Source organism: Aquarana catesbeiana, linkage group LG12 (genome assembly GCF_042186555.1).
Source record: "Aquarana catesbeiana isolate 2022-GZ linkage group LG12, ASM4218655v1, whole genome shotgun sequence".
Taxonomy (NCBI): Eukaryota; Metazoa; Chordata; class Amphibia; order Anura; family Ranidae; genus Aquarana; species Aquarana catesbeiana.
This window is the reverse complement of record NC_133335.1, coordinates 220,475,518-220,500,049: the sequence shown is the minus strand read 5'-3', so window position 1 is coordinate 220,500,049 and position 24,532 is coordinate 220,475,518. Positions and strand designations below refer to the sequence as shown.

Below are 24,532 nucleotides of genomic sequence, written 5' to 3'. Positions count from 1 at the left end.
ACGTTTTCCCAGTTTTTTGTGATAAAATTAGGTGCCTCGGCTTTGGGTCGGCTTATACTCGAGTATATACGGTATGTGGTTTTCATTCAGTAAAGTCTATTCATTCCAAAATCAAATGTTAAAAGCAAAGGAAATCTTTTCAAAACGACAAATGCTCTGAGAATGTTCTGAGAGTTTTCCTAAGACTTTTCATTTGTAAATTCTCTCCATCTATTGCCAGCTTTACTCTGATTTCACTGCACATTGTGAGCTGTTTTTATCTCTTCCTATGTTCTCTTCTCAGACATCGTCTGGAGGAAGCCCCGCTAATGACTAAAGCTTTAAGGGAAACACAGCTGAAGGAAAAAGTGGAGAGATACCCAAAGGTAGGAATCCGATACTTAGCACATCCAAGGATTATTTCTCCCTGCTATTTACATTCCTTATCTAAAACTCGCATTGAAGGATGAGTGAGGAAATTGGCAGGACACTCTAGTTAGATACATTATCCGAAAGAACAAGTGTGGGAGGATAATGCAGATAACAGCTTTCATCTGTCAACACCAGCAGAGGAAATTAGCTTTTGGGAGTCTTTTTGATTTTAGGCAGTTTTAGAACAAGCTCTGGAAACTCGCAGCTCTCAAGCTGTCATATAACTTTGCTTTGCTGTCACCCTGTACAGCACAATCATATCAAGTTATAAAATTATTCTGTGCAGGAGTCAGAGCTATGTAAGAATCCTAAACGTCTTATGAATCTAATTTTTACATGCCAAAGTTGAATTTATTATAATTTTTATTATACAGGATTTATATAGTGCCAGCAGTTTGAGCAGCGCTTTACAATATAAAGGACAGTACAGGTACAGTACATTTCAAGACAAGAGGGTTAGGGGGCCTTGCTCGTGGGAGCTTACAATCTAACTTAGAGGGTCAAGTGAAACCAAGAAGAATATCTGTATGGGGATGAGTTGATGGTAAAAATAACAGTTCAGCTTTTAACAAGTCTTGCATTCAACGTTTGCTATGCATTGTTTTATGTTATATTTAGTGATGTCCAAAGTGTAATAATGACAGGGAGACCGTGGGAAATATATGCAACTTAACCTCTCTTAAAGGGAACAGTAGCATTTTTACACAATGGGCTGTTAAGTGCAGCTCATAGTTCAATAATACTTATTTAACCGCCTCCCGCCCGTCGTATAGACAAATGACGGCCGGATCCCCTCTCGTTCTGGGCAACGTCACATGGGAAGCGGCGCAACCCCGATCTCAATAAAGAGCTGTGACTCTTTACCCTTGTGATCAGCTGTGTCTAATCACAGCCGATCACATGTAAACAAGGAGATGCCACTTATCGTCCCTGCTCGCCTCACACTGACTGTGCCGATCAGCAGCATCTCCTCACAGGGGAGATAATCAGTGCCCTGAATACAGTGCAGCCCCAAGAGTGCCCATCAGTGATGCCACTCTGTGCCTGTCTGTAATGCTAACCTGTACCCATCAGTGACACCAGTCAGTGCCCAACAGTGCTGCGTATCAGTGCCCATCAGTGCTTTATTTCAGTGCTGCGTATCAGTGCCCTTCAGTGCTGCGTATCAGTGCTTTATTTCAGTGCCCAATCGGTTTAGCTTATCAGTGCTGTGTATCAATGCCACCTATCAGTGCCCTTCATTGCCGCCTCATCAGTGCTGCATATCAGTGCCCATCAGTTCAGCTCATCAGCGCTGCGTATCAGTGCCGCTTCATCAGTGCTGCGTATCAGTGCCCATCAGTGCTTTACTTCAGTGCCCATCAGTGCTTTACTTCAGTGCCCAATCAGTTCAGCTTATCAGTGCTGCGTATCAGTGTCGCCTCATCAGTGCCCATCAGTGCAGCCTCATCAGCACACATTAGTGAAGGAGAAAAATTACTTATTTTACAAAATTTTCTGACAGAAACTAAGAAACTTTTTTTTTTTTCAAATTTTAAAAACCCAGTGATTAAATACCGCCAAAAGAAAGCTCTATTTGCGGGAAGAGAATGATAAAAAATTAATTCGGGTACAGTGTCGCATGACCGCGCAATTGTCATTCAAAGTGTGATGGCGCTGAAATCTGAAAATTGGCCTGGGCAGGAAGGCAGTGAAAGTGCTCGGTATTGAGATGGTTAAAGTGGTTGTAAACCTCAGACATTAAATGTGAACAAAGCATATCTTGCTCTATAGTGTGTACTTGTCTCACTCCAGACCACTAAGTGTTAGATCTGTTCATTGCCTCATTCCTCTGTTATAAGCATGAGTCACTTCTGACAAGTTTTCTGACACCAAGAGAAAAATGGTGACAGGGGAGGGATCTCCAGCAGAGTGACAGTCTCCGCTCTGTTCCTGTGAGCTGTGTGAAGGGGGTCTGTCCCTTCCCCCCAATCAGCTTTCAGAGCTCTCCTCACTGATGTAACCTAAGCTCTCCGCCCCCTGATTTTCAGAGCTAAGACATCCTGTGTAAATTCTGCACATTCAGTATATACCGCATTTATCGGCGTATAACACGCACCCAAGTTTAGGAGGGAAGTTTAAGGAAAAAAACTTACATTTTAAGTGCCCATCAATGCAGCCTTCCCCAGTGTCCATCTGCAGCCTACCCCAGTGTCCATCTGCAGCCTACCCCAGTGTCCATCTGCAGCCTTCCCCAGTGTCCATCTGCAGCCTACCCCAGTGTCCATCTGCAGCCTACCCCAGTGTCCATCTGCAGCCTACCCCAGTGTCCATCTGCAGCCTACCCCAGTGTCCATCTGCAGCCTACCCCAGTGTCCATCTGCAGCCTACCCCAGTGTCCATCTGCAGCCTACCCCAGTGTCCATCTGCAGCCTACCCCAGTGTCCATCTGCAGCCTACCCCAGTGTCCATCTGCAGCCTACCCCAGTGTCCATCTGCAGCCTACCCCAGTGTCCATCTGCAGCCTACCCCAGTGTCCATCTGCAGCCTACCCCAGTGTCCATCTGCAGCCTACCCCAGTGTCCATCTGCAGCCTACCCCAGTGTCCATCTGCAGCCTACCCCAGTGTCCATCTGCAGCCTACCCCAGTGTCCATCTGCAGCCTACCCCAGTGTCCATCTGCAGCCTACCCCAGTGTCCATCTGCAGCCTACCCCAGTGTCCATCTGCAGCCTACCCCAGTGTCCATCTGCAGCCTACCCCAGTGTCCATCTGCAGCCTACCCCAGTGTCCATCTGCAGCCTACCCCAGTGTCCATCTGCAGCCTACCCCAGTGTCCATCTGCAGCCTACCCCAGTGTCCATCTGCAGCCTACCCCAGTGTCCATCTGCAGCCTACCCCAGTGTCCATCTGCAGCCTACCCCAGTGTCCATCTGCAGCCTACCCCAGTGTCCATCTGCAGCCTACCCCAGTGTCCATCTGCAGCCTACCCCAGTGTCCATCTGCAGCCTTCCCCAAAATTGCAGCACGTTTTGGGTTTTAAATTTACTGCCGCCGAGATAATCGGCTCTTCTCGGCTCCTCTTGGCTCCTCTTGCCGCCGACATAGACCGAGCCGAGTGTACTCGTGTATTCGGCTACTCGGCTCTGCTCGCAGTCACGCCCTGTCCCGCACCTTGGCCCGGCTCCTATGATGGACACAACACCAATGGTCCAATGGCAGGACGTAAAGGCTAGGAGGTGGGACTAGGCGTAACTGCAAGCAGAGCAGAGCCTAGCCGAGTACACGGTACGCTCGGCTTGGTCAGTGTTGACGGCCCTCACAGACAGCGGAGATCGGCGTATAACATGCACCCATGATTTCCCCCTGATTTTAAGGGGAAAAAAGTGCGTGTTATACGCCTATAAATACGGTATATGGGAAAGACCGCTGTAGATAAACAGGTACAACTTATGTAGGAGGATTTGTTTCATCTCTGTGTATCACCTGAGGATAGTTGCTTCACTGGGTATATGGAAGGGTTTACAATTACTTTTAAATTTTTTATATATTTTTTTTCGATGCAAACAGTGTAGGTACTTAAATTGGTATCAGCCTTATGCAGCTTTTACAGCAGAGCTCAAGGCTGGGAAAGGAAGAAGTAGCACAAGGAGCAAGTTGGTTGTAATGCTGTGTTCATGTGCTAAAAAGAGACATGCTGATAGGATGTGAGAGCCAAGTGACAGAGAGATAACCTTATGTCACAGGCTGGAAGAGGTACAAGAACTGTATGGGGCTGATTTACTAAAACTGGGGAGTGCAAAATCTGGTGCAGCTGTGCATAGAAACCAATCCGCTTCTATTTTTTTTTTTTTTGTCAAAACTTATTAGAACAAGCTGAAGTTGGTTACTGATTGGCTGCCATGCACAGCTGCACTAGATTCTGAGTGCTCCAGTTTTAGTAAATCTCCCCCAAGTGTCTGACCAATGGAAATGTTGGGTTTGTCACTCTTGATCTTAATAAATCGGCTCCATAGATTGTTCCTCTACCAGCCCTTCACAGTGGTAACTCCATATATATATATATATATATACACCCCGTCATGACTCATGGTGGTTGATTTACTAAATCTGAAGAGTGCAAAATCTGGTGCAGCTGTGCATGCAAACCAATCAGCTTCCATTTTTTTTTTTTTTTTGTCGAAACTTATTAGAACAAGCTGAAGTTGGTTACTGATTGGCTACCATGCACAGCTGTATCAGATTTTGCACTTTCAACTTTTTGGCTGCTTTTACAATGAGGCGTTTTTCAGGCGTTTTAGCGCTAGAAATGGCCTCTAACCACTGAAAACCGCCTCTCCATTCATTTCAGTGTGACTTTTCACACTGGGTGGTGCCCAAAACGCTCTGCCCATTGAAATGAATGGGCAGCACTGCTGAAGCTCCTGCAAAGCGCTTAGGCAGGGCCGCAACAAGGGCGCTTTTTTTACCCTTTCTTCGGCCCCCAGCAGGGGGTTAAAAGCGACCCGCTAGCGGCTGAAAAGCGACCCGCTAGCGGCTGAAAAGCGACCCGCTAGCGTCCGAAAAGTGCCACTAAAATTACCGGCGTTTTACCGCTGGCGCGGAGCAGCTACATTGTGAAAGTGGCCTTAGTAAATCAACCCCTAATGCCCCTTTCACACAGGGGATCTGATTTAGATCCGGCTGTCAGTTTTTCAGGCAGACCTAATCGGACAGTCCATGTATTCCTATGGACCGGCAGGTGTAAATGGATTTGTGCCCGTTTTTACCCTCCTACCTCCATTTCGATCTGGTCCGCTAAAAAAAAAAAAAAAAAAAATGGAAGGAGATCCGTTCCCCTCCGTCTAGGCGGAACGGAGGGCAGTTGGGTGTAAATGGACAGCCGGTCTGTTTACATCCGACCGCCCATAGAGCAGAGCAGGCTCTGTCCATGTCTACTTTGCATTAAGGGAGCGGACATGGACCTGTCATCCACGTGCTCTGGTCAGGAGGGGATCAGCAGATAGATCCCCTGCTGGGCAAAGCAGATTCTACCCCGTGTGAAAGGATTTTCTAAACTGCATAGGAGAAAGATAAGGTCCTGTGCCATGGCAGACAGGGCTGTGCTGTGTGGCAGAGCTGTGTAAATCTTAGAACTGGGTGGACATAAATACAAATAGTTTGATGGGTAAAACCATTTCCCATGTGCATCTAGGTTCATAAATGTTTAGATGGTGATGCAGGTTTCATAATCTGGCAATGTATTTGAAATCGATCAAGGTTTGATTGAAGTGTAGCTGTTTAGGAACTATACCCCATTTTTATAGGCTAAAAATAATTTGGACAACTAACATAATCATAAATATAATCCGTTTCAGTGGCGGTGCGTCCATAAAGTGCACAGGAGCGCCGCCCCCTCTCTCCTGGCACCGCTCTATAACCATAGATAGATTCATGCATTGCATGAATCTATCTATGGTCGCCGCTGACACCCCCTATTCAGGTGTCCAGCCCCTTTTCGGGCACCTGAATTACAGCGGTGGAGGGTGTTTTTTTGGAAGCACCTGATTAGAGCAGTAGGCTCTACTAGGCGCCCAAAAAGGTGAACAGCGGGCGCAATGCTGTGCGTTAGCTGCTGACTCAGCTGTGTGTTAGCAAAGCGAAGGAATTCGCTTTGCTAACACTGAACCGCTTCTCAGCCAATCAGGTGCTCGGGTCTGTTACCTGTCACCTGATTGGCTGAAACATCAGGCGCTGTGATTGGACGCCTGATAGGACAGAGGAAAGACATTGAGGAGCATGCAGGACACCGCCGCTGACCCGCTGCGAGACAGGTAAGTGTCCCGGGCGATGCACACTGGCAGCATTTGATGGGGCACAGTAGCAGCAATTGATGGGCACACTGGCAGCATTTGATGGGGCACAGTAGCTGCTATTGATGGGCACACTGGCGGCAATTGATGGGCACACTGGCGGCAATTGATGGGCACAGTGGCTGCGTTTGATGGCACAGTGGCTGCGTTTGATGGGCACAGTGGCTGCATTTGATGGGCACAGTGGCTGCGTTTGATGGGCACAGTGGCTGCGTTTGATGGGCACAGTGGCTGCGTTTGATGGGCACAGTGGCTGCGTTTGATGGGCACAGTGGCTGCGTTTGATGGGCACAGTGGCTGCGCTTGATGGCACAGTGGCTGCGCTTGATGGCACAGTGGCTGCAATTGATGTTTTTTGTTTTTTTTCAGTTTGTTTGCCCCCCCCCCCGCCCCCCAAAAAAATTTTGAGCATCAGCCGCCACTGATCAGTTTCAATACTCTGTTTAAAATCAATGTCTGTCTGAGATGTTGAACCCATGGACATCACTGAAAGCTGTGTTTTTCACCCTTGTGCTTTGCAAGGCCTTTACTGCAGCTGTCTTCAGTAGCTGTTTGTTTGTTGGTCTCTCTTCCTTCAATTTTGCTTTCAGCGAGTAAATAGCATGTTCGTTTGGGATGAGGTCAGGTGACCGCTTTGGCCATTAAGTAATGAATAACTTCTTTGCCTTTCACAATTTCTTGGGATGCTTTCACAGAATGTTTTGGGTCATTGTCTATTTGTACTATGAAGCCGCATCTTATCGGTTTTGAATCATTTGGATAAATCCTGCGAATTCATCGTGCTGCTTATGTCAGCAGTAATATCAATAAACACTAGTGACCCATTTCCATTGGCAGCAATACTTGGCCATGCCATAATACTGCCTCCACCATGCTTCACAGATGTTGTGGTATGCTCTGGCTCATGAGCCATTCCTTTCCGTCTCCATATCTTCTCTTCCCTTCATTGCTGTGCATGTTGTTCTTGGTTTAATCTGTCCAAACTACAGTCATGTTAAAAAAAAAAAAAAATTAACTCGTGGAAAATGCGGACTTTTTCAGCATATTTAAACAGGAAAACATCAAGTCTTTATTCAAACCGTGCCTGCAGATAAAGGTTATACTTGAATAAGAACAGAAGAATACTTTGACTTTTTAACCACTTGCCTACTTTCACCCCCTTCTTGCCCAGGCCAATTATCAGCTTTCAGTGCTGTTGCACTTTTAATGACAATTGCGCGGTCATGCAACGCTGTACCCATACAAAGTTTTGTTGATTCATACTTACCTAGGTGGATGCAGCATCAGACCGATGCTGCATCTATCCCCCACGGTCTCTGCACTGAGAACCGAGCCACGAACATCGCCGATGGCTCGGTTTTCACAGATCCCAGAGAGGAGATCTGCTGACTGTCAGTCAGCGTCTCTCCTCTCTGCTTCTCCACGCTCATTGGGCGCTGAGACTGCCATCAATCAAGGCAGCTGGTGGATCCAGACTTGGGAAGTCGGGATGACGCGCTGCCTCGACTGATGGCAGTGACGTCAGCAGGGAGAGCGGACTTCAGACCGATCTCTGCTGAAAACGGGTCACAGGAGTGCAAAACGAATTGCACTCCTGTGACCCAGAGGAGAAGCCCAGCCAAACAAGCGCAGGCTGGACTTCTCCTTTTAATCACCACTGGGATTTTTATTTTGTTCTAAACCAAATGAAAAAAAAATTTTGATTAAAAAAAAGGTTTTTCTTTGTTTCTGTTATAAAATTTTCTAAATAAGTAATTTTTCTCCTTCGCTGATAAGGCAGCACTAATATGCAGCACTAATAGTCAGATTTTAAACAAACATGTTATACTTACCTGCTCTGTGTATTGGTTTTGCACAGAGCGGCTGCTCTGTGTGTCTATTTACATATTGGGCTCGGCCCTGCCCCCTTCGTCTCTTGCCCGCGGAACATAGTTTGGAGACCACTGATCTCAATTAGATCAGTAGTCTCCAAACTATGGCCTTCAGGCAAGATGCAGCTCTTTGCTTGTATTTATCAGCCTTGGGGGCACTTTCCCTCCTACTTATGAGGCATCATTCCTTCCACTGACACCAACGATGAGGCATCATTCCTTCCACTGAGACCAATGATGGGGCACTATTCCTCTTACTAACACCGAAGATGGGGCGCTATTCCTCCCACTGACACCAATGATGGGGCGCTATTCCTCCCACTGACACCAACGATGGGGCGCTATTCCTCCCACTGACACCAACGATGGGGCGCTATTCCTCCCACTGACACCAACGATGGGGCGCTATTCCTCCCACTGACACCAACGATGGGGCGCTATTCCTCCCACTGACACCAACGATGGGGCGCTATTCCTCCCACTGACACCAACGATGGGGCGCTATTCCTCCCACTATTACCAGTGATGGGACATGATTCCTCCTCCTACTGACCATAGGCAATATGTCATTTTCTACCCCCACTGACCCCTAAGACTGAGGCATTGTTCCAAAGACCCTGGGGCATTCTCTACTCCTACTGGCCACAGTCCGGCCCCCCTAAAGTCTGAAGGACAGTAAACTTGCCCTTTGTTTAGATAGAAAGGGGAAAGGGAGAGGACAAAATCCCATTGGTCTACAACCGAGCCACAGGGACCGCATACAGCAGTTGGATCCATTAGATAGTTGGGACGGAATCCAAACCAGCAGAGCGCCTGCCACAAAATCTCTCATTGCATTGAGTCAAAGGCCTTCTCCGCACCGAGCGAGGCCACCACCCAAGCCGAGTCCTCGTCAGAAATAGGCAATGCTGCGACAATAGACCGCGAGTATTGATGTCCGTGCCCCTACCCGGCATGAACCCGAACTGTTCTCTATGATCTAGAGCAGTGGTGATCAACCCTGTCCTCAGGGCCCACTAACAGGCCAGGTTTGCAAGATAACTGAAATACATCACAGGTGATATAATTTGCTGCTCAGTGATTGCAGTATTGTAGTCTGCATCTCCGCAAGGTAATACATAAAACCTGGCCTGTTAGTGGGTCCTGAGGACAGGGTTGATGACCACTGATCTAGAGACAAAATGACTGAATTTAGTTGATTTTAGTTTTTACATCCACATTAAGGAGTGGATAACTTCGGGTCCTTCTCAGCCTTGGGCACCACAACAATAATAGCTTCCAACATAGAGGATGGGAGGCAGCCAGTGTCCAGGGCTGTCTGAAGGAGCGCATGGTAGTAAGGAGCTATTCTTGAGGCTTGCCAATGGTTTGCACCTTGTGGTAAACCCTCTCCATTTACTCTTTTAACGTTTTTTCTTTTGTAGACGTTGACAACTTCTGAAGACTGTTCAGCACTTGGCTAGTTGTTGTGAAGAATTCTTTCTTAACCTTGTAAAGAACTGCGTGATCATCCTGGCCTTTTCGGTGTTACCGAGCTCACTGGTGCATTTTATCTGTATTTAGCCATTTACCTAGAGTTCAGCTTCAAATGCAAAACAGGCGTTTCCTATATCTTTCCCCCCTTAGGGGAAATGACTAAGAAATTGTAATTACCCTGGGGGATTATTGATCCCTATATCAATAAGCAGCCTCTGTTTATAGAAGGGAAACAGATTTAGGTCTGCCATTTTCCATTTGGAATACTTCTGTGTGACCTGTGCTTTCCAGCAGCGGCCCGGGTAAACAGAACATATGTGTCATTACAGCGATCGCTTCTTTCACCTTCTCTTCATCCTCTCTGAGCTCCGTCCAGGGTACAAGGAAAGACACATGAAGCAGCGTGTTTGAAATATTTGCCAAATCGGCAATGACTTGACAAAACTGTGCGGCTTTCATGGCGCTAGCCTTTCTCCTTATGGGCAGTGTGGGGGGAATTATCTATGGTGTTTATTTTACTTGTGTATAGTGCCAACATTTTCTGTAGTGCTTAAAGAGCAATTGCTTAAAAAAGGCATGCAGACTAATAACCTTTTTTGCCTGTGGTCCACTCTGCAGCTGATCTTTTTCTCATTACTGACTTACCATGCCCTGTGCTGCACTGTGTCCCTGTGTAGAGGTTGCCATCTTGGTGGCAGGGCTTTGCTTTCTTATGTTGGAGCCTCCAGCAAGGAGAACAATGAACAGCACAGTAATGACATCACCAAATCTGACTTTGGATGTGGTTGATATGGTAGAATAAGTATGTTAGGGCTGGGCTCTTGCTACTTTACGAACAGCTCTTTTCTTTCAGTGCTCTAAAGCTGCACAACTGTCGGTTAATTACCAACCAGTCGTTTCAACAGTGGCTCATCTGGTTACCATTAACCTGCGTCATTGGTCCAGGCTACAGCCTGCCCCATTTTACTTAACTGATTTCCCCCTTGTCCTTGCGTGGTCTATGATCTCCAGTGCATTCCAGTGTATGACTTGGCCTGGCTGACTTCTGATCCCTGTTCCTGATTTTTGCTCCTGACTACGCTGACTTCTGGTTTCCTGACCCTGGCTTGTCTGATTACCCTCTCTGGCATCCATTCCCTGGCTTCTGTTTTTGACTACATTTCTCGGGTCTCCCGCTGGCGCTCCTGGCTCCTCCCCTCTGCGGAGTGTCCCCATAGCAAGCCGCTTGTCATAAGGGCACTTATGCGTGCTTGCCCCTGAGCCCCGCTATCCATAAGACACACTGAGTGGGGCTTGGCTCCACCCCCTGCCCCCCCCCCCCCCCCCTCACTGGCTCTGATTGACAGCAGTGAGGGGGGAGCAACCTTCAGCCTTTAGAATGTCCCTGGCTCTGGTACCAGCAACTCCTACCCAGCTTCTACCGGGTGTTAGGCTGCAGCCATCCTCATTGGCTGGCACAGGATGACGTCAATCCTGCAAATGCGCAGGAGCACCGTCATCCTGGCACACAGGTACTCTGCTCTGGTGCACATCGCTGGATTGAGATTGGGCTCAGTTAAGTGTTTTGGTGGGACTGGGAGGGAACTGCATGCAGAAGGTTTTTTTACCTTAATGCGTAGAATACAGGTACATCTCAAAAAATTTGAATTCAATTAAAAACTTAATTTCAGTAATTTAAATTCAAAAAGTGAAACTCGTAAATAGATTCATTACACACACAGTGATATATTTTAAGCATTTCTTTCTTTTAATTTTGAGATTATGGCTTACAGCTAGTGAAAACCCAAAATTCAGTATCTCAGAAAATAAGAATATTGTGAAAAAGTTCAATATTGTAGACTCATGGTGTCACACTCTAATCAGCTAATTAACTCAAAACACTTGTAATGGTTTCCTGAGCCTTTAAATGTTCTCTGTCTGGTTCAGTAGGTTACACAATCATGGGGAAGACTGCTAACCTGACAGTTGTCCAGAAGACAGTCATTGGCACCTTTCATAAGGAGGGCAAGTCACAAAAGGTCATTGCCATAGACGCTGGCTGTTCAGAGTGCTGTATCCAAGCATATTATTGGAAAGTTGAGTGGAAGGAAAACGCGTGGTAGGAAAAAAAAGGGATAACCGCAGCCTCGAGAGGATTGTGAAGCAAAGGCCATTCAGGAATTTGGGGGAGATTTGCAAGGAGTGGACTACGGCTGGTGTCAGTGCTTCAAGAGCCACCACACACTGATGTATCCAGGACATGGGCTATAATTGTCACATTCCTTGTGTCAAGCCACTCCTGAACAAGAGACAATGTCAGAAACATCTTACCCGGGCTAAGGAGAAAAAGGACTGGACTGTTGCTTAGTGGTCCAAAGTCCTCTTTTTTCGGATGAAAGTAAATTTTGCATTTCATTTGGAAATCAAGGTTCCAGAGTCTGGAGGAAGAGTAGAGAGGCACAGAATCCATGTTGCATGAGGTCCAGTGTGAATTTTCCACAGTCCGTGATGATTTGGGGAGCCGTCTCATCTGCTGGTGTTGGTCCACTGTGTTTTATCAAGTCCAAAGTCAGCGCAGCCCTCTACCAGGAAATTCTAGAGCACTTCATGCTTCCCTCTGCTGACCAGCTTTATAGAGATGCTGATTTCATTTTCCAGCAGAACTTGGCACCTGCCCACACTGCCAAAAGTACCAATACCTGGTTTATTGATCATGGTAACACTGTGCTTGATTGGCCAGCAAACTTGCCTGACCTAAACCCCATAGAGAATCTGTGGGGTATTGTCAAGAGGAAGATGAGAGACACCAGACTCAACAATGCAGACAAGCTGAAGGCCGCTATCAAAGCAACCTGGACTTCCATAACTCCTCAGCAATGCCACAGGCTAATCGCCTCCATGCCACAGTAATTCATGCAAAAGGAGCCCCGACCAAGTATTGAGTGCATACCGTACTGTACATGGACATACTTTTCAGTAAGCCAACATTTCTGTATTGAAAAATCTTTTTTTAATGGTCTTGTGTAATATTCAAATTTTCACTCTGTGTGGAATGAATCTAAATAATGAGTTTCACCTTTTTGAATTGAATTACTGAAATAAAATAATTTTTTGACAATATTCTAATTTTTTGAGATGTACCTGTACATTAGCTCTGTTTGTGTAAGTGAACTTGCCTTTTGTAAGTATTGAATTGTCGTTTTTAGGTTTGCTCTTCTACAGTGTTGTGTGCGGTGGAAGATTGCCACATAATCAGGCACACAGCATTCTAATTCTGGTTATTTCAGGAGATATCAAAGCGGGGCTTTAATTCTGAGAAATGACTATTTCCAGTACAAAACCCCCACTTTGATCTTGCCTTGCTGGAACCTTTTTTGTATTTACGTTCTGTTTCCCATAATTGCGGCTGTTACCGACGTCTTTACTGCTAAATAGGGGAAAAACATCATGTCGCAAAGAATGGGGTTATTTTAGGAGATCAGTCCAAGAAGAGGCTGTTAGACGGAAGGGGGCCTGTGCGGTCCGGTTCTCGAGATAATTCTTGCGGTCTTTAATTAGAAACAATTCTGTGTTTTGTGCTTCTGCTGCTAAATCAGGTTCAAGACATCTTTCTGATGGCATGCTGGGTTCTGTACAATAAAAAATATTTATGGGTAATGATAAAGGCTTGAAGGTATGTCGGCACCATATGTTGGCCTCGATGGAGATATTCTTGTTTCAGAACTTCAGGTTTATTTTTATTCTTTTCTGAATGCGCTGGTCGTGTTGCTTGGACAAATTGCCATATACTGTATATTCTGTCGTCTCCTTTTCTACTCCCTGCAGTTTCTTTAGCTTTTCTTGTATTGCTCTAAGCTGTGTGTACCTACCCACAATCCTCCTTTATGACAAGATCACATGCGATCTCTTTTTGCCAGTGTTTTTTATTATTTTTTTAAGGAAACCAGTTGGGCTAGAGATATGGGACTTTGTTTTAAAGAGGACCTGTACTATTTGAAGCTTTGCCCAAAAAAAAAGGCAAACAGAAGGCGTAGAACTAGTCCTCAGTATTCAAAGGGATTAACAACCGGCAACTCTGTATCATCCAATTGCAGAAGTATTTATTTATTACAGGGTAGATACAACATTAATACCCTTACGCGTTTTGGCTGTGAGGCCTTAGTCATGGCTATGACTAAGGCCCCATGGCCGAGTTGCATAAGCGTATTCATGTTGTATTTACCCTGTAACCCAGGGGTAGGCAACCTGGGGCCCTCCAGTTGTTGGAGAACTATTCCTCTGGGAGTAACTGTAACCGCCAGCCTTCTAATGCCTCATGGCAAATGTAGTTCCACAACACCTGGAGGGCCCCAGGTTGCCTACCCCCGCTGTAACCAATACATACTTCTGCAATGGGATGATACAGAGTTGCTTGTTGTTTATTCCTTTTGAATCTATATATATCGAGTGCTAGTGGAGACACCACCAGCCTGAGCATCACATCCTCAGCTTCTTCATGGGATCCTGATGTAAGCAATGCCTTTTTTTTTTTCTTTGTATATGTGGACTAGTCCCCATTATTGCCTGTGGGCTCCCTGCAGCTGATATTTTCCCCATTGCTGACTTGCCCCCAGCACCGCATCTCTGTGTGAATGCAGCCATCTTGATAGAGGCGGGGCTTTTACTTAGACATGATGACTTGACATGATGGATCTTCAAGAAGCAGTAGAAAAATTGAAGAAAACCGATCTAGAGAGTGGATGAAGCAGAAGCAGGCAGATCCTTGCACTGCAGGTTCCCAGGTACAGCTTCCTCTTCAGCAAGGAGAACTGTGAACAGCACAGAGCGACGTCACCAAATCTCACTCCAGATCCTAAGAGGCCTAATTCATCTGTGCTAGAGACGTTTGTTTTTCTGCATAGAAAAAGAAAAAAACTGCGCTAGACTTAATAAATTAGAACAAAGGCAGCAACTCAAATGTGGTCTACACACAAAATAAACAGATAGAACGGAGGAGAGCTGCGCCCATAACAATAAGTAAATTAAATTCTTGAATAACACCACAGTGACTCCACACATTATGAAACGGTGCCCGACCACCGTATAAATTGCCTGCTTACCGGATAGTAAGCAGAAAGAGGCATTTGGCTGTAACCTAGCCATGGCCTTTGTCTTGCAAGGATGGCTGCTGGACAGAAGAAAAAAGGTAGTATTGCACTTACATATACAAGGATAAAACAATGCCAGCCGGCAAAACACAGGAGCCCGTCCTCCTCACAAACAGTGTGGTGACGTCAGTGTGTACCTTCCCAGACGTGTTTCGTCACAGATGATGTTTTCAATGGGGATTCGTTTTTCTGCACCTGTCTATGTAAGGGCACAAACCCACAACATCGTGCAGATTTTTTGCAGAAAAAAAAACACACCTGATATCAACATTGTGGTGTGCACAAGGCACATCGAAAACAATTGTTTTCTTTGTGCCCTTGCAAAGAATTTATGTTGCAGATTCCTGCACAGAACAAAACCCTCATATGACAGCAGTGTTATGGTGTGAACAGGACATAAAAAATACAGTCGTTTTCTTTGTGTCTTTACAGAGACCTATGTAATAAATATGCACGTCTCTACACATGGTGTGAAAAAGGCCAAAATATTCCATGCAAGTGAAACTTGCATGTTTTTTTCGAACAGTTTTTCTGCATGTATGGTGTGAACAAGGCCTGAGACTAGTAGTCAGAGGCAGTTCCTTAGATGATCTCACAATGCAGATATACAGCTAGAAGGCTCATGGCCCAAAAAAAGCACAGCTGTTCTTCAGGAGGCATTCAGGACAAACGATAAACCTGGCCAAAGATGGAGATCAATAGTGCCATAGCTACTGAAATAGAGTAAATAGACGGGTTTATTAAATCTTATGCAACAGCAAGTCAAACCTCTTTTTGGAAGTTTTATATCGTTTTGTGCTTGGTTGCTTCTGTCAGATTTATGGCTCTTATGTAAGCGATTTGATCTCCTTTTATTTGCACTGAATAAAAGTCTCTAGGCAATGTGAAACCAATTACATTTTTATAGTTGGATCTCTGGGGATTTTTTTAAAAAATGTTATGCTGATAAGTCTTGTCAGAACTCGTAAATATGTCTTTGTAATCTAATCAGGATTTCAGTTTTAAAGCTTCACATTTAATTTATTTAAAGGAAAACTGTCACTTTTTCTATCCAGGGTAAAGTGACAGTGCCTTCTGATAGTCCGCCAACCCCAGCAGAGCATATTCACTTAGCTTGTGCGGTGCCATGTCGGGAGTTCACCTGGCATTGGATGGTGTCAGCGCCCTGCCTTCTCCATGGACAGTGCTCCGGCCTGTCAGTTGCCCGCTGAGGTCCAAGCATCACCACATAGGGAAGTTCATATGTTCCCCCTTACCCGGGAGCCCTGATAGGAGCAACAGAACAAGGTATTCGACTGAGTAGGGAGCTGATGTAGGGGAATGGATGGGAGAGTATAGAATTGCTTGAGGGGTTTACTTTCAGCAGGCGCTGTCATTTGGCCCTGAATGGGCAAAGAGATGGAGTTTCTTTAATTAAAGTTGTGGAAAATGTTGCTTCTACAAATGCCCAAAATCTGTCATTACATAGCAACATAGAACAGTGATGGGAGGAATAAAAGCCAAGTGGTTTTTCGAGTCTTCCCATTTTATTCAGGATTTTGATTCTGAAGATGAACCTATGTTTGGCCCAGGCATGTTTTAAATCACGAAGGCTGGATTCACACCTATGCATTTTTAGTGCTTTTTGCATTTTGCAGATTTGCACTATGGTCCATTTAACATGGTTTCCTATGAAACACGTTCTGCAGTGCAAATCTGCAAAATGCAAAAAGCACTAAAAATGCATAGGTGGGAATCCAGCCCAAGGCTGCATGTACACAGCTGTAAGAGTTTTTTTTATTGATCAGGAAACATGGCCACAGTCAGTTTAGTTGGTTGGGCCATCACTCTGAAGGCACTTAAAACTACAGCATGCAAAAACTGGTGCAGCTGTGCATGGGAGCCAATCAGCTTCTAACTTCAGCTTGTTCAATTAAGCTTTTGACAAAAAAAAAAAACCTGGAAGCTGATTGGTTACTATGCAGAGCTGCACCAGATTTTGCACTCCCCAGTTTTAGTAAATTATCTCCAATGTTTTTTAACCGACCAAAATATTTCCACTCACTTCAGAAGTAGTGCAAGGTATCCCTTGTAGCACAGACATGTTTGAAGCCCTGACAGGGATGTGTTGAGTCTCTGGCTAGGATATGTCAAGGGTCAGTGTTCCTATTGTACACTTTACGGGATTAATTGGTTTGTGGGGAGTAATTTGTAAGCATGTCCTCAATATATGTATAATTTAAAGTGGTTGTAAACCTTAGACATGAAAAAAATGAACAAAGCATATCCCTTTTATAGTGTGTACTTGTCTCAATTAAGAGCACTAAGTGTAATTTCTGTCTGCTGCTTCGTTCCTCTGCTATCGGCATGAGTCACTTCTGACCAGTTTCCCTGACACCAAGAGGAAAAAGGTGACAAGTCAGGGACCTCTGGCAGATTGACAGCCTCGGCTCTGTTCCTGTGTGCTGTGTGAAAGGGGTTTATCCCTTTTCTTCCAATCAACTCTCTCTGAGCTCTCCTCACTGAGCTCTGCAGAGCGTGACTTCAGCTCTCCGCCCCCCCCCCCCCCCCTTTTTTTTTTTAGTTCACAGACAAACTTTATAAAGTCTGCACTGAACAGTTGTAGAGAAGGGAAGACTGCAGATAAACAGATACAACTTATGTAGGAGGCTTTGTTTCATCTCTGTGTATCACCTGAGACCAGTCACTTCGCTGAATATATGTAAGGGTTTACAACCACTTTAAAGAGGAACTTTACCCCTCTCCCCATGTTTCTTTTTTTTTTCTTAAATCCCCTCATACCTTTTTCACTGGGCTTATTCAAAATAAGCATACTCGCCCACCTAGCAAATCCAGCGTTCTGTACCAATCCTCACTTGGGGGGCCCCTTGCCGCCATCTTCCTTTATGTCATCAGGAGCCAATCGTCTCTTCTGGGTTCTAGCAGCCCCTGCCCTGATAACGAGCCACTTGGTCTTTCCTCCTCCAGCCGCTGTGATGATTTCTGAGACATGTGACGTGGATACCATAGGATCCTTCAGGAGTAGTACACGTGGAGGCAGGGGTGGGATGGAGTGAGAATTAAAAAAAAAAAAAAGATAAACAATTAGAGAAGTTAGGTTTTCAGATGGTGGTGGCTGGAGGGCGGGTTGCAATAGTGCAAAGTGCTTTTTTTGTGGCATAGTCCCCTTTACCTTCAGTTTGATTTATTATATTTATTTTAATTTGCAGGTTGTCCTTCGAGTTCTCTTCCCAGATCGATTTATCTTGCAGGGATTTTTCCGAGTTACAGAAACCAGTATGCATTTTTTACTTTTTTTTAAATTTTTTTTTTATTTTTCAGTTTTTTTTTTCTACTTAATAAATGGTCTTTTCCCTCTTTTTTTTTGTTTTTTTTCTACTTGCAGTTGGAGCAGTGAGAGAGTTTGTCCAGAGCCACCTGCAAGAACCCGAGATTCCATTTTATCTGTGTATGTTACATACATCTTTTACATACAAAATTTAACTTCTTGAATATTTGTTCTCATATTTCTAAGTATATGTCGAGAGGCCTGTTATTCTTGATTGATATTATACCACTCCTGATAGTGTACTGGTATTGTTCTGTAAGCTTTCTAACCTATATTCTCTTCTCCTGGGACCAGCTTTATAGAAAGTTTCAGTGAGGCTCGGTTCACACTGGGGCGACTTGGGATCCGACTTGTACGCCCTCAAGTCGCCCCAAGTCGCCCCAGAAATAGTTTGAATGGGAGTGAACGCTAGCGTCTTAATAGACGCTACTGAAGTCGCTCCGACTTCAGAGCGTACTCCCTGTACTACTTTGATCCGACTTGGTAGGCGACCTGTACCATAGAAATCAATGGAAGTCGCCTCCAAGTCGGATCTCTCTGTAAAGTCAAGCGACTTTGCAGGGAAAACCCCTCCCTCCCAGAGAGCTGATTGCCCCGTGATTGGTCACAGACGAAGTCGCCTGTCATGGAGGCGACTTCAAGTCGCCTCGTAATTCGCTGAAGCCGCGTTGAAGTCGCGGTACAAAGTCGCGCTTAAGTCGTGTTGCCCATGTGTGAACCGACCCTTAGGGGGCTGTCATCAAATGTCAGTAGACCTCTTTAGGGTAGTACTCATCACTGACACCTGTTCCCTTCTGTGTGGCTGATTTCAGATAAGAGCTCAGACCCCCCACAACTCTTGGCTCCCCCTTTCCATTAATAAGTGGAAAGAGTTTAGAGATTTCTTGCAGAATTTCTTTAAAGAGGAAGTAAGGTCTTCCATTTTAATTGTACCTACAAGTAAGCCTATAATAAGGCTTACCTATAGTTACTGCAAATATCTCCTAAACTTGCACCGTTCAGGAGATATTTATGGTTCTTCCGCCGCCGCCAACAACATCGGTGCATGTGCTCTGAAGAAACTGCCGCCTGTGCCGTTTCTTCAGGGCCCTGTGCCATTAAAGGGCGGCTCCCGTGCGAATGCGCGGGAGTGACGTCATCGTGGCGCTGGCCAATCACAGCGCCGGAGCCTGCAAACCCTGAAGAAACACTGGGGAAGATGTCAGCCGTCTCAGCTGTGTGCGGGCGCCGCTGCGTGGGCTTCGGTTTAAGGTAAGTATTTTATAATGAGCTAGTATGAGATGCATACTGGCTTATTATGCCTTTGTTTTACAGGTTGTTGTTTTTTTGGGGGGGTTTACAACCTGTTTAAAGTGTATTTAAAAGAGAAATATGGGGTATAAAAAAACAACCTTATGCCCCGTACACACGAGCGGAAAAAAACTTGGATGGTTTTTCCAACGGAATTCCGCTCAAACTTGCCTTGCATACACACGGTCGCACAAAAGTTCTCTGAAGTTTCGACCGTCAAGAACGCGGTGACGTACAACAGTACGATGAGCCGAGAAAATGAAGTTCAATGCTTCCGAACATGCGTCAAATTGTTTCCGAGCATGCGTAGGAATTTTGCGCATCGGAATTTGTACAGACTATCGCATTTTCGGATAGGAACTTTTCCCAACCGAAAAATAGAGAACCTGTTCTCAATCTTTTGCTGGCTGGAATTCTGCCAGCAAAAGACCGATGGAGCATACACATGGTCGCATTTTCCGACAAAAAGCTCTCATTGGAGTTTTGCTGGCCGAATTTCCGATCGTGTGTACGCGGCATTGGGCTGCTTTCACACATACGGAAGGTTCGTTTCATCAGTACAGTCACTTTTTCGCAAAGTAAAAAAACAGATGAAGTTTACTTTAGTTTGTCCATCAGTTTTTCATCCTTTCTTTTACTTCTGCCAGCGAGAGTCCTTAAAGTGATTGTAAACGATCATCTTGTAAAACAACCCATTTAGTTTACAATAGAAATTAAATCAAAAACCTTTCTGTATAGATATAAAAAAAACATTTTAATTGTTCCCCTTTGTTGTAAGTGATCACATTCAGTCTGTTCTCAGCTTCATGAGAGCTGGGGGAGGAGAAGCAGCAGTACACTGATCTTCCCAGTAAATAGCTGTGCAGTAGGGGCGTGTCAGGACAAGTCTGATCATCTGCTTTTTTTAATGAAAGAAAAATAGGGCATTGATCCGTTAAAAAAACCCAAAAGAAAACAGATGTTGACTGAAGTGGATATAAACAGATGTAAATGGATGATCGTTCATTTACATCCGTTTTTCCATAGAGATGCACTGATGTCCATTTTTCATCCGTCAATGGATAGAAAACATACAAAACGTTCCGCTTGTGTGAAAGGGGCCTTATAACTCACCTAGGTGGATGCAGCATTGATCTGATGTTACATCTGTCCCCCACCACCTCTGCACTGAGAACTGAGTTATCAAACACTGCCGAATGCAGGGTGTACTAAGATGGGCCTCGCAGCGTATACTATATGATAAATGACAGGAATGATGAGAGGAAAGGAAGGAAATTGCAATTCTATATGCCATATAGCATTGCAAAATCCTTCCTTTCCTCTACTCATTCATGTCATTTAAAGGGGTTGTAAAGGTAAAAATGTTTTCACCTTAATGCATTCTATGCATTAAGGTGAAAAAACTTTTGACAGTACCGCCGCCCCCAGCCCCCCCGTTTTACTTACCTGTCGCCTCGAATCTTCGCTGCTCGTGCTCGTCATCTTCATTGCAGCTCAGCCTGGTCGCTGATTGGCTGCAGTGGATGGATTGAAAGCAGCGCAGCCGAGTGATACAGCGAGCGGCTATAGCCGCCGGCTGTATCACGGGAGCGCGCCAGCAAGCACTCACCACCGTGCGAGGGAGCTCGCATGAAGGTGGTAAATGCTTGCGGGGAGGAGCTGAAACAGCCACCGAGGGACCCCAGAAGACCAGGTTCGGGGCCACTCTGTGCAGAACGAGCTGCACAGTGAAGGTAAGTATAACATGTTTGTTATTTTAAAAAAAAATAAATAAATAACTTTACAACCCCTTTAATATGTCAGGCCAGCAATTGCCAATCGGTGCTGCATATCAGTGCCTGCCCATCAGTGCCATCTATCAGTGCTGCATATTATTGCCCATCAGTGTCACCTAATCCTATCCGTGCTGCATTATAAGTGCCACCTATCGGTGTTAATCAGTGCTGCATATCAGTGCCACCTAATCCTATCAGTGCTCATCAGTGCTGCTTAATCAGTGCCAGTAGATATCATTAGTCTGTATTGTGCTTTGAAAACTGTCACATGACATTAAAAAAAAAATATCAGTAAACGGTATTGGCGAGTTCTTGAAAAAAAAAGTATCAGTACTTGTACTCGGTCTTAAAAAATGGTATCGGGACAACACAAGAACAGCTAAGGCCCCTTTCACACTGGGGAGGGTGCGACATCGGCGGTAAAGCGCTGCTATTTTTAGCGGCGCTTTACCATCGTACTTGCGGAGGTATTCGGCCGCTAGCGGGGCGCTTTTAATCTGTATAGCCGCGCTGCCCCATTGATTTCAATGGGCAGGAGCGGTGGAGGAGAGGTATACGCACCACACCAAAGATGCTGCTAGCAGGACTTTTTTTAGCGCCCTGCCAGCGCATCGCTCCAGTGTGAAAGCCCTTGGGGGTTTCACACTGGAGACGCAGGAGCGGCTCTTTCAGGGCGCTTTGCAGGCTCTGTTTTTAGCGCTGTAGCGCCTGCAAAGCGCCCCAGTGTGAAAGGGATCTTAGAGACAATAAGATAAGACAAGTTCTGAAGGTTTCCATACACAATGCCTGTCACCTTAACCTGTTTTTTCTTCTCTATGCAGTTATCACACCCCCACGAACCGAGCTGAAGGATGACTCGGAGACTCTCTTCCAGGTAAATAAGTCTTTGATATAAAGAAATCTTCATTCCCCTCCATTGAAACATGATATTTTAATGGAGCAATGCTGACTTGGAGTAATTATTACCGAGTATTGGAGGGCCCATGTGACTTAATGGTCAATGTGAGACCTATATTGTCCTTCTCTCCTTATCTAATAGTATAAACTGCTGCAAGACCTATGGACATTACCAAATAGTGTGAAGGCATTTAAAGTCTGCATTTATTTTCCCAGACTTGCCTGAAATGATATAAACTTGGCTTAATGTTAATGATTAGCGAAATTTAATGTAAATCTGCCTAATTTAATTGCTAGTGTCTAGGGACTTGATTCATGCCTGTTACTATATAATGTGCAGGGGAACCTAATCCTAGGTTAGACTTTAAAGTGATTGTGAAGGATCGTTTTTTTTTTTTTATTTTTTATTTTAAATAAAAAACATATCATACTTACCTCCACTGTGCAGCTCGTTTTGCTTCCTCTTCTGGGGTTCCCCCGGCGCCTCTCGCGGCTCCTCCCCACATCTGATAACCCCCTAGGAGGACAGGGGTTACCTTGCGGAAGCGCACCTGAGTCCAGCATTTGCGTCTATAGACACGAATGCCGGAATTGGCCCCGCCCCCCGCGTCATTGGATTTGATTGACAGTAGCGGGAGCCCATGGCTGCCCCTTGGAGAGAGGGACAGCGTGTCCCCGCCGAAGAGATGAAGGGGCTCAGGTAAGTAAAACAGGGGGGGGGGGGGGGGCTGGGGAGCCTGCATAGAATACATTAAGGTGAAAAAACACGAGGGTTTACGATCCCTTTTAACCACTTAAGCCCTGGACCATTTGGCTGCCCAAAGACCAGAGCACTTTTTGCGATTCGGCACTGCGTCGCTTTAATTGACAATTGTGCGGTCGTGCGACGTTGCACCCAAACAAAATTGATGTCCTTTTGTTTCCCACAAATAGAGCTTTCTTTTGGTGGTATTTGATCACCTCTGTGTTTTTTTATATTTGCGCTATAAACAAAAAAAGAGCGACAATTTTGAAAAAAACACATTATTTTTTACTTTTTGCTATAATAAATATCCCCCCAAAAATATATAAAAAAACATGTTTTTCCTCAGTTTAAGCCGATATGTATTCTTCTACGTATTTTTGGTAAAAAAAATCGCAATAAGCGTATATTGATTGGTTTGCGCAAAATTTATAGCGTCTACAGAATAGGGGATAGTTTTATGGCATTTTTATTTTTTATTTATTTTTTTTATTAGTAAAGGCGGCGATCTGCGATTTTTTTTTTCGGGACTGAGACTATATGGCGGATGCATCGGACACTTTTGACACTATTTTGGGACCGTTGTCATTTATACAGCGATCAGTGTTATAAAAATGCACTGCTTACTGTGTAAATGACACGGGCAGTGAAGGGGTTAACCACTAGGGGGTGATGAAGGGGTTAAGTGTGTCCTAGGGAGTGATTCTAACTGGGGGGGGGCTTCCAGTCACATGACAGCGATCACCGCTCCCGATGACAGGGAGCGGTGATCTCTGACGTGACACAAGCCAGAACCGGGAAATACCTTGTTTACATAGGCACTTCCCTGTTCTGAGGCTCCGTGACACGATCGCCGGGAAACCGGCGGACATCGAGTCCCGCGGACACGGTCCCGCGGACACGGTCCCGCTGTATAACGGCGGGCACATGCGCGCGACTGCTATCCCCGCCTCTTAAAGGGGACGTACAGGTACGCCCATTTGCCCACCGCTGCCATTGTGCAGACGTATATCGGCGTGCGGCGGTCGGCAAGTGGTTAAAGTCCCAATCTGAGGAATTCATGTTTTGACTCTATGTATCGGGATGTGGTCCACAATCAGTTTAAGCATTTAGTTGCAGTAGAGGGTCTCGTTTATCCTCCTCCTTCCCCTGCTGCCGGGCCAGTAGGAGAGAGGAGCGGAGCCTCGCGCGTGCGCAGTAAGATTCCTGGCATGAAGCCATAAGGCTACACTGCCGGGTTCCCTTACTCGCAATGGAGGCGGTATGCATCTGACAGCTGATGGAAACATCAGCTGCGGTGCCGACATGGCTGGACTCCAGGACAGGTAAGTGTCTGATTATTAAAAGTCAGCAGCTGCAGTATGTGCAGCTGCTGGCTTTTAATTTTTGCAGCGGTGGGCGGAGCTCTGCTTTAATGCATAGAATGCATTAAGGTAAAAAAATGATGGCCCTTGGGTTCGAGTGACAAGTTCATGCTGCTCAACTCTCTTTGACACATCTTATTTGTATGCTTTTCCATTGAGGGATGCTGATCCTCTCCTTGGTATGTCTTTAGCTCAGGATCCTGGTCTTCCCTAAGTCTTCCATACACATCCCGCCGGTCACACTGTTCTTTGGTGTGGTTTGTTTTCAGTACGACACAGCTGTGCAGGTCCCCCCCCCCCCCCCATCCTCCTCTACAGTAGTAACCTGAGCCCCCCCAGGTTTGTGTGTTCAGCCTGGACCAGGGTCCTGGGAGGAGAAGGGGGGCTTTGAGCTCTTGGCAGTCTGTGAAGGGGTCTTTCTT

General features: G+C 45.5%; 1 protein-coding gene across 1 annotated transcript in view; it reads left to right on the top strand.

Moving 5' to 3' along the window:
- ASPSCR1 (ASPSCR1 tether for SLC2A4, UBX domain containing) overlaps positions 1 to 24,532 on the top strand; it is a 110,739-nt gene that overhangs the window by 29,995 nt on the left and 56,212 nt on the right. The window contains exons 9-12 of the mRNA XM_073606711.1: positions 284 to 365; positions 17,924 to 17,990; positions 18,100 to 18,162; positions 21,929 to 21,981. Coding sequence (XP_073462812.1) covers positions 284 to 365; positions 17,924 to 17,990; positions 18,100 to 18,162; positions 21,929 to 21,981 — 265 coding nt within the window. The remainder of the gene's footprint in view (positions 1 to 283; positions 366 to 17,923; positions 17,991 to 18,099; positions 18,163 to 21,928; positions 21,982 to 24,532) is intronic.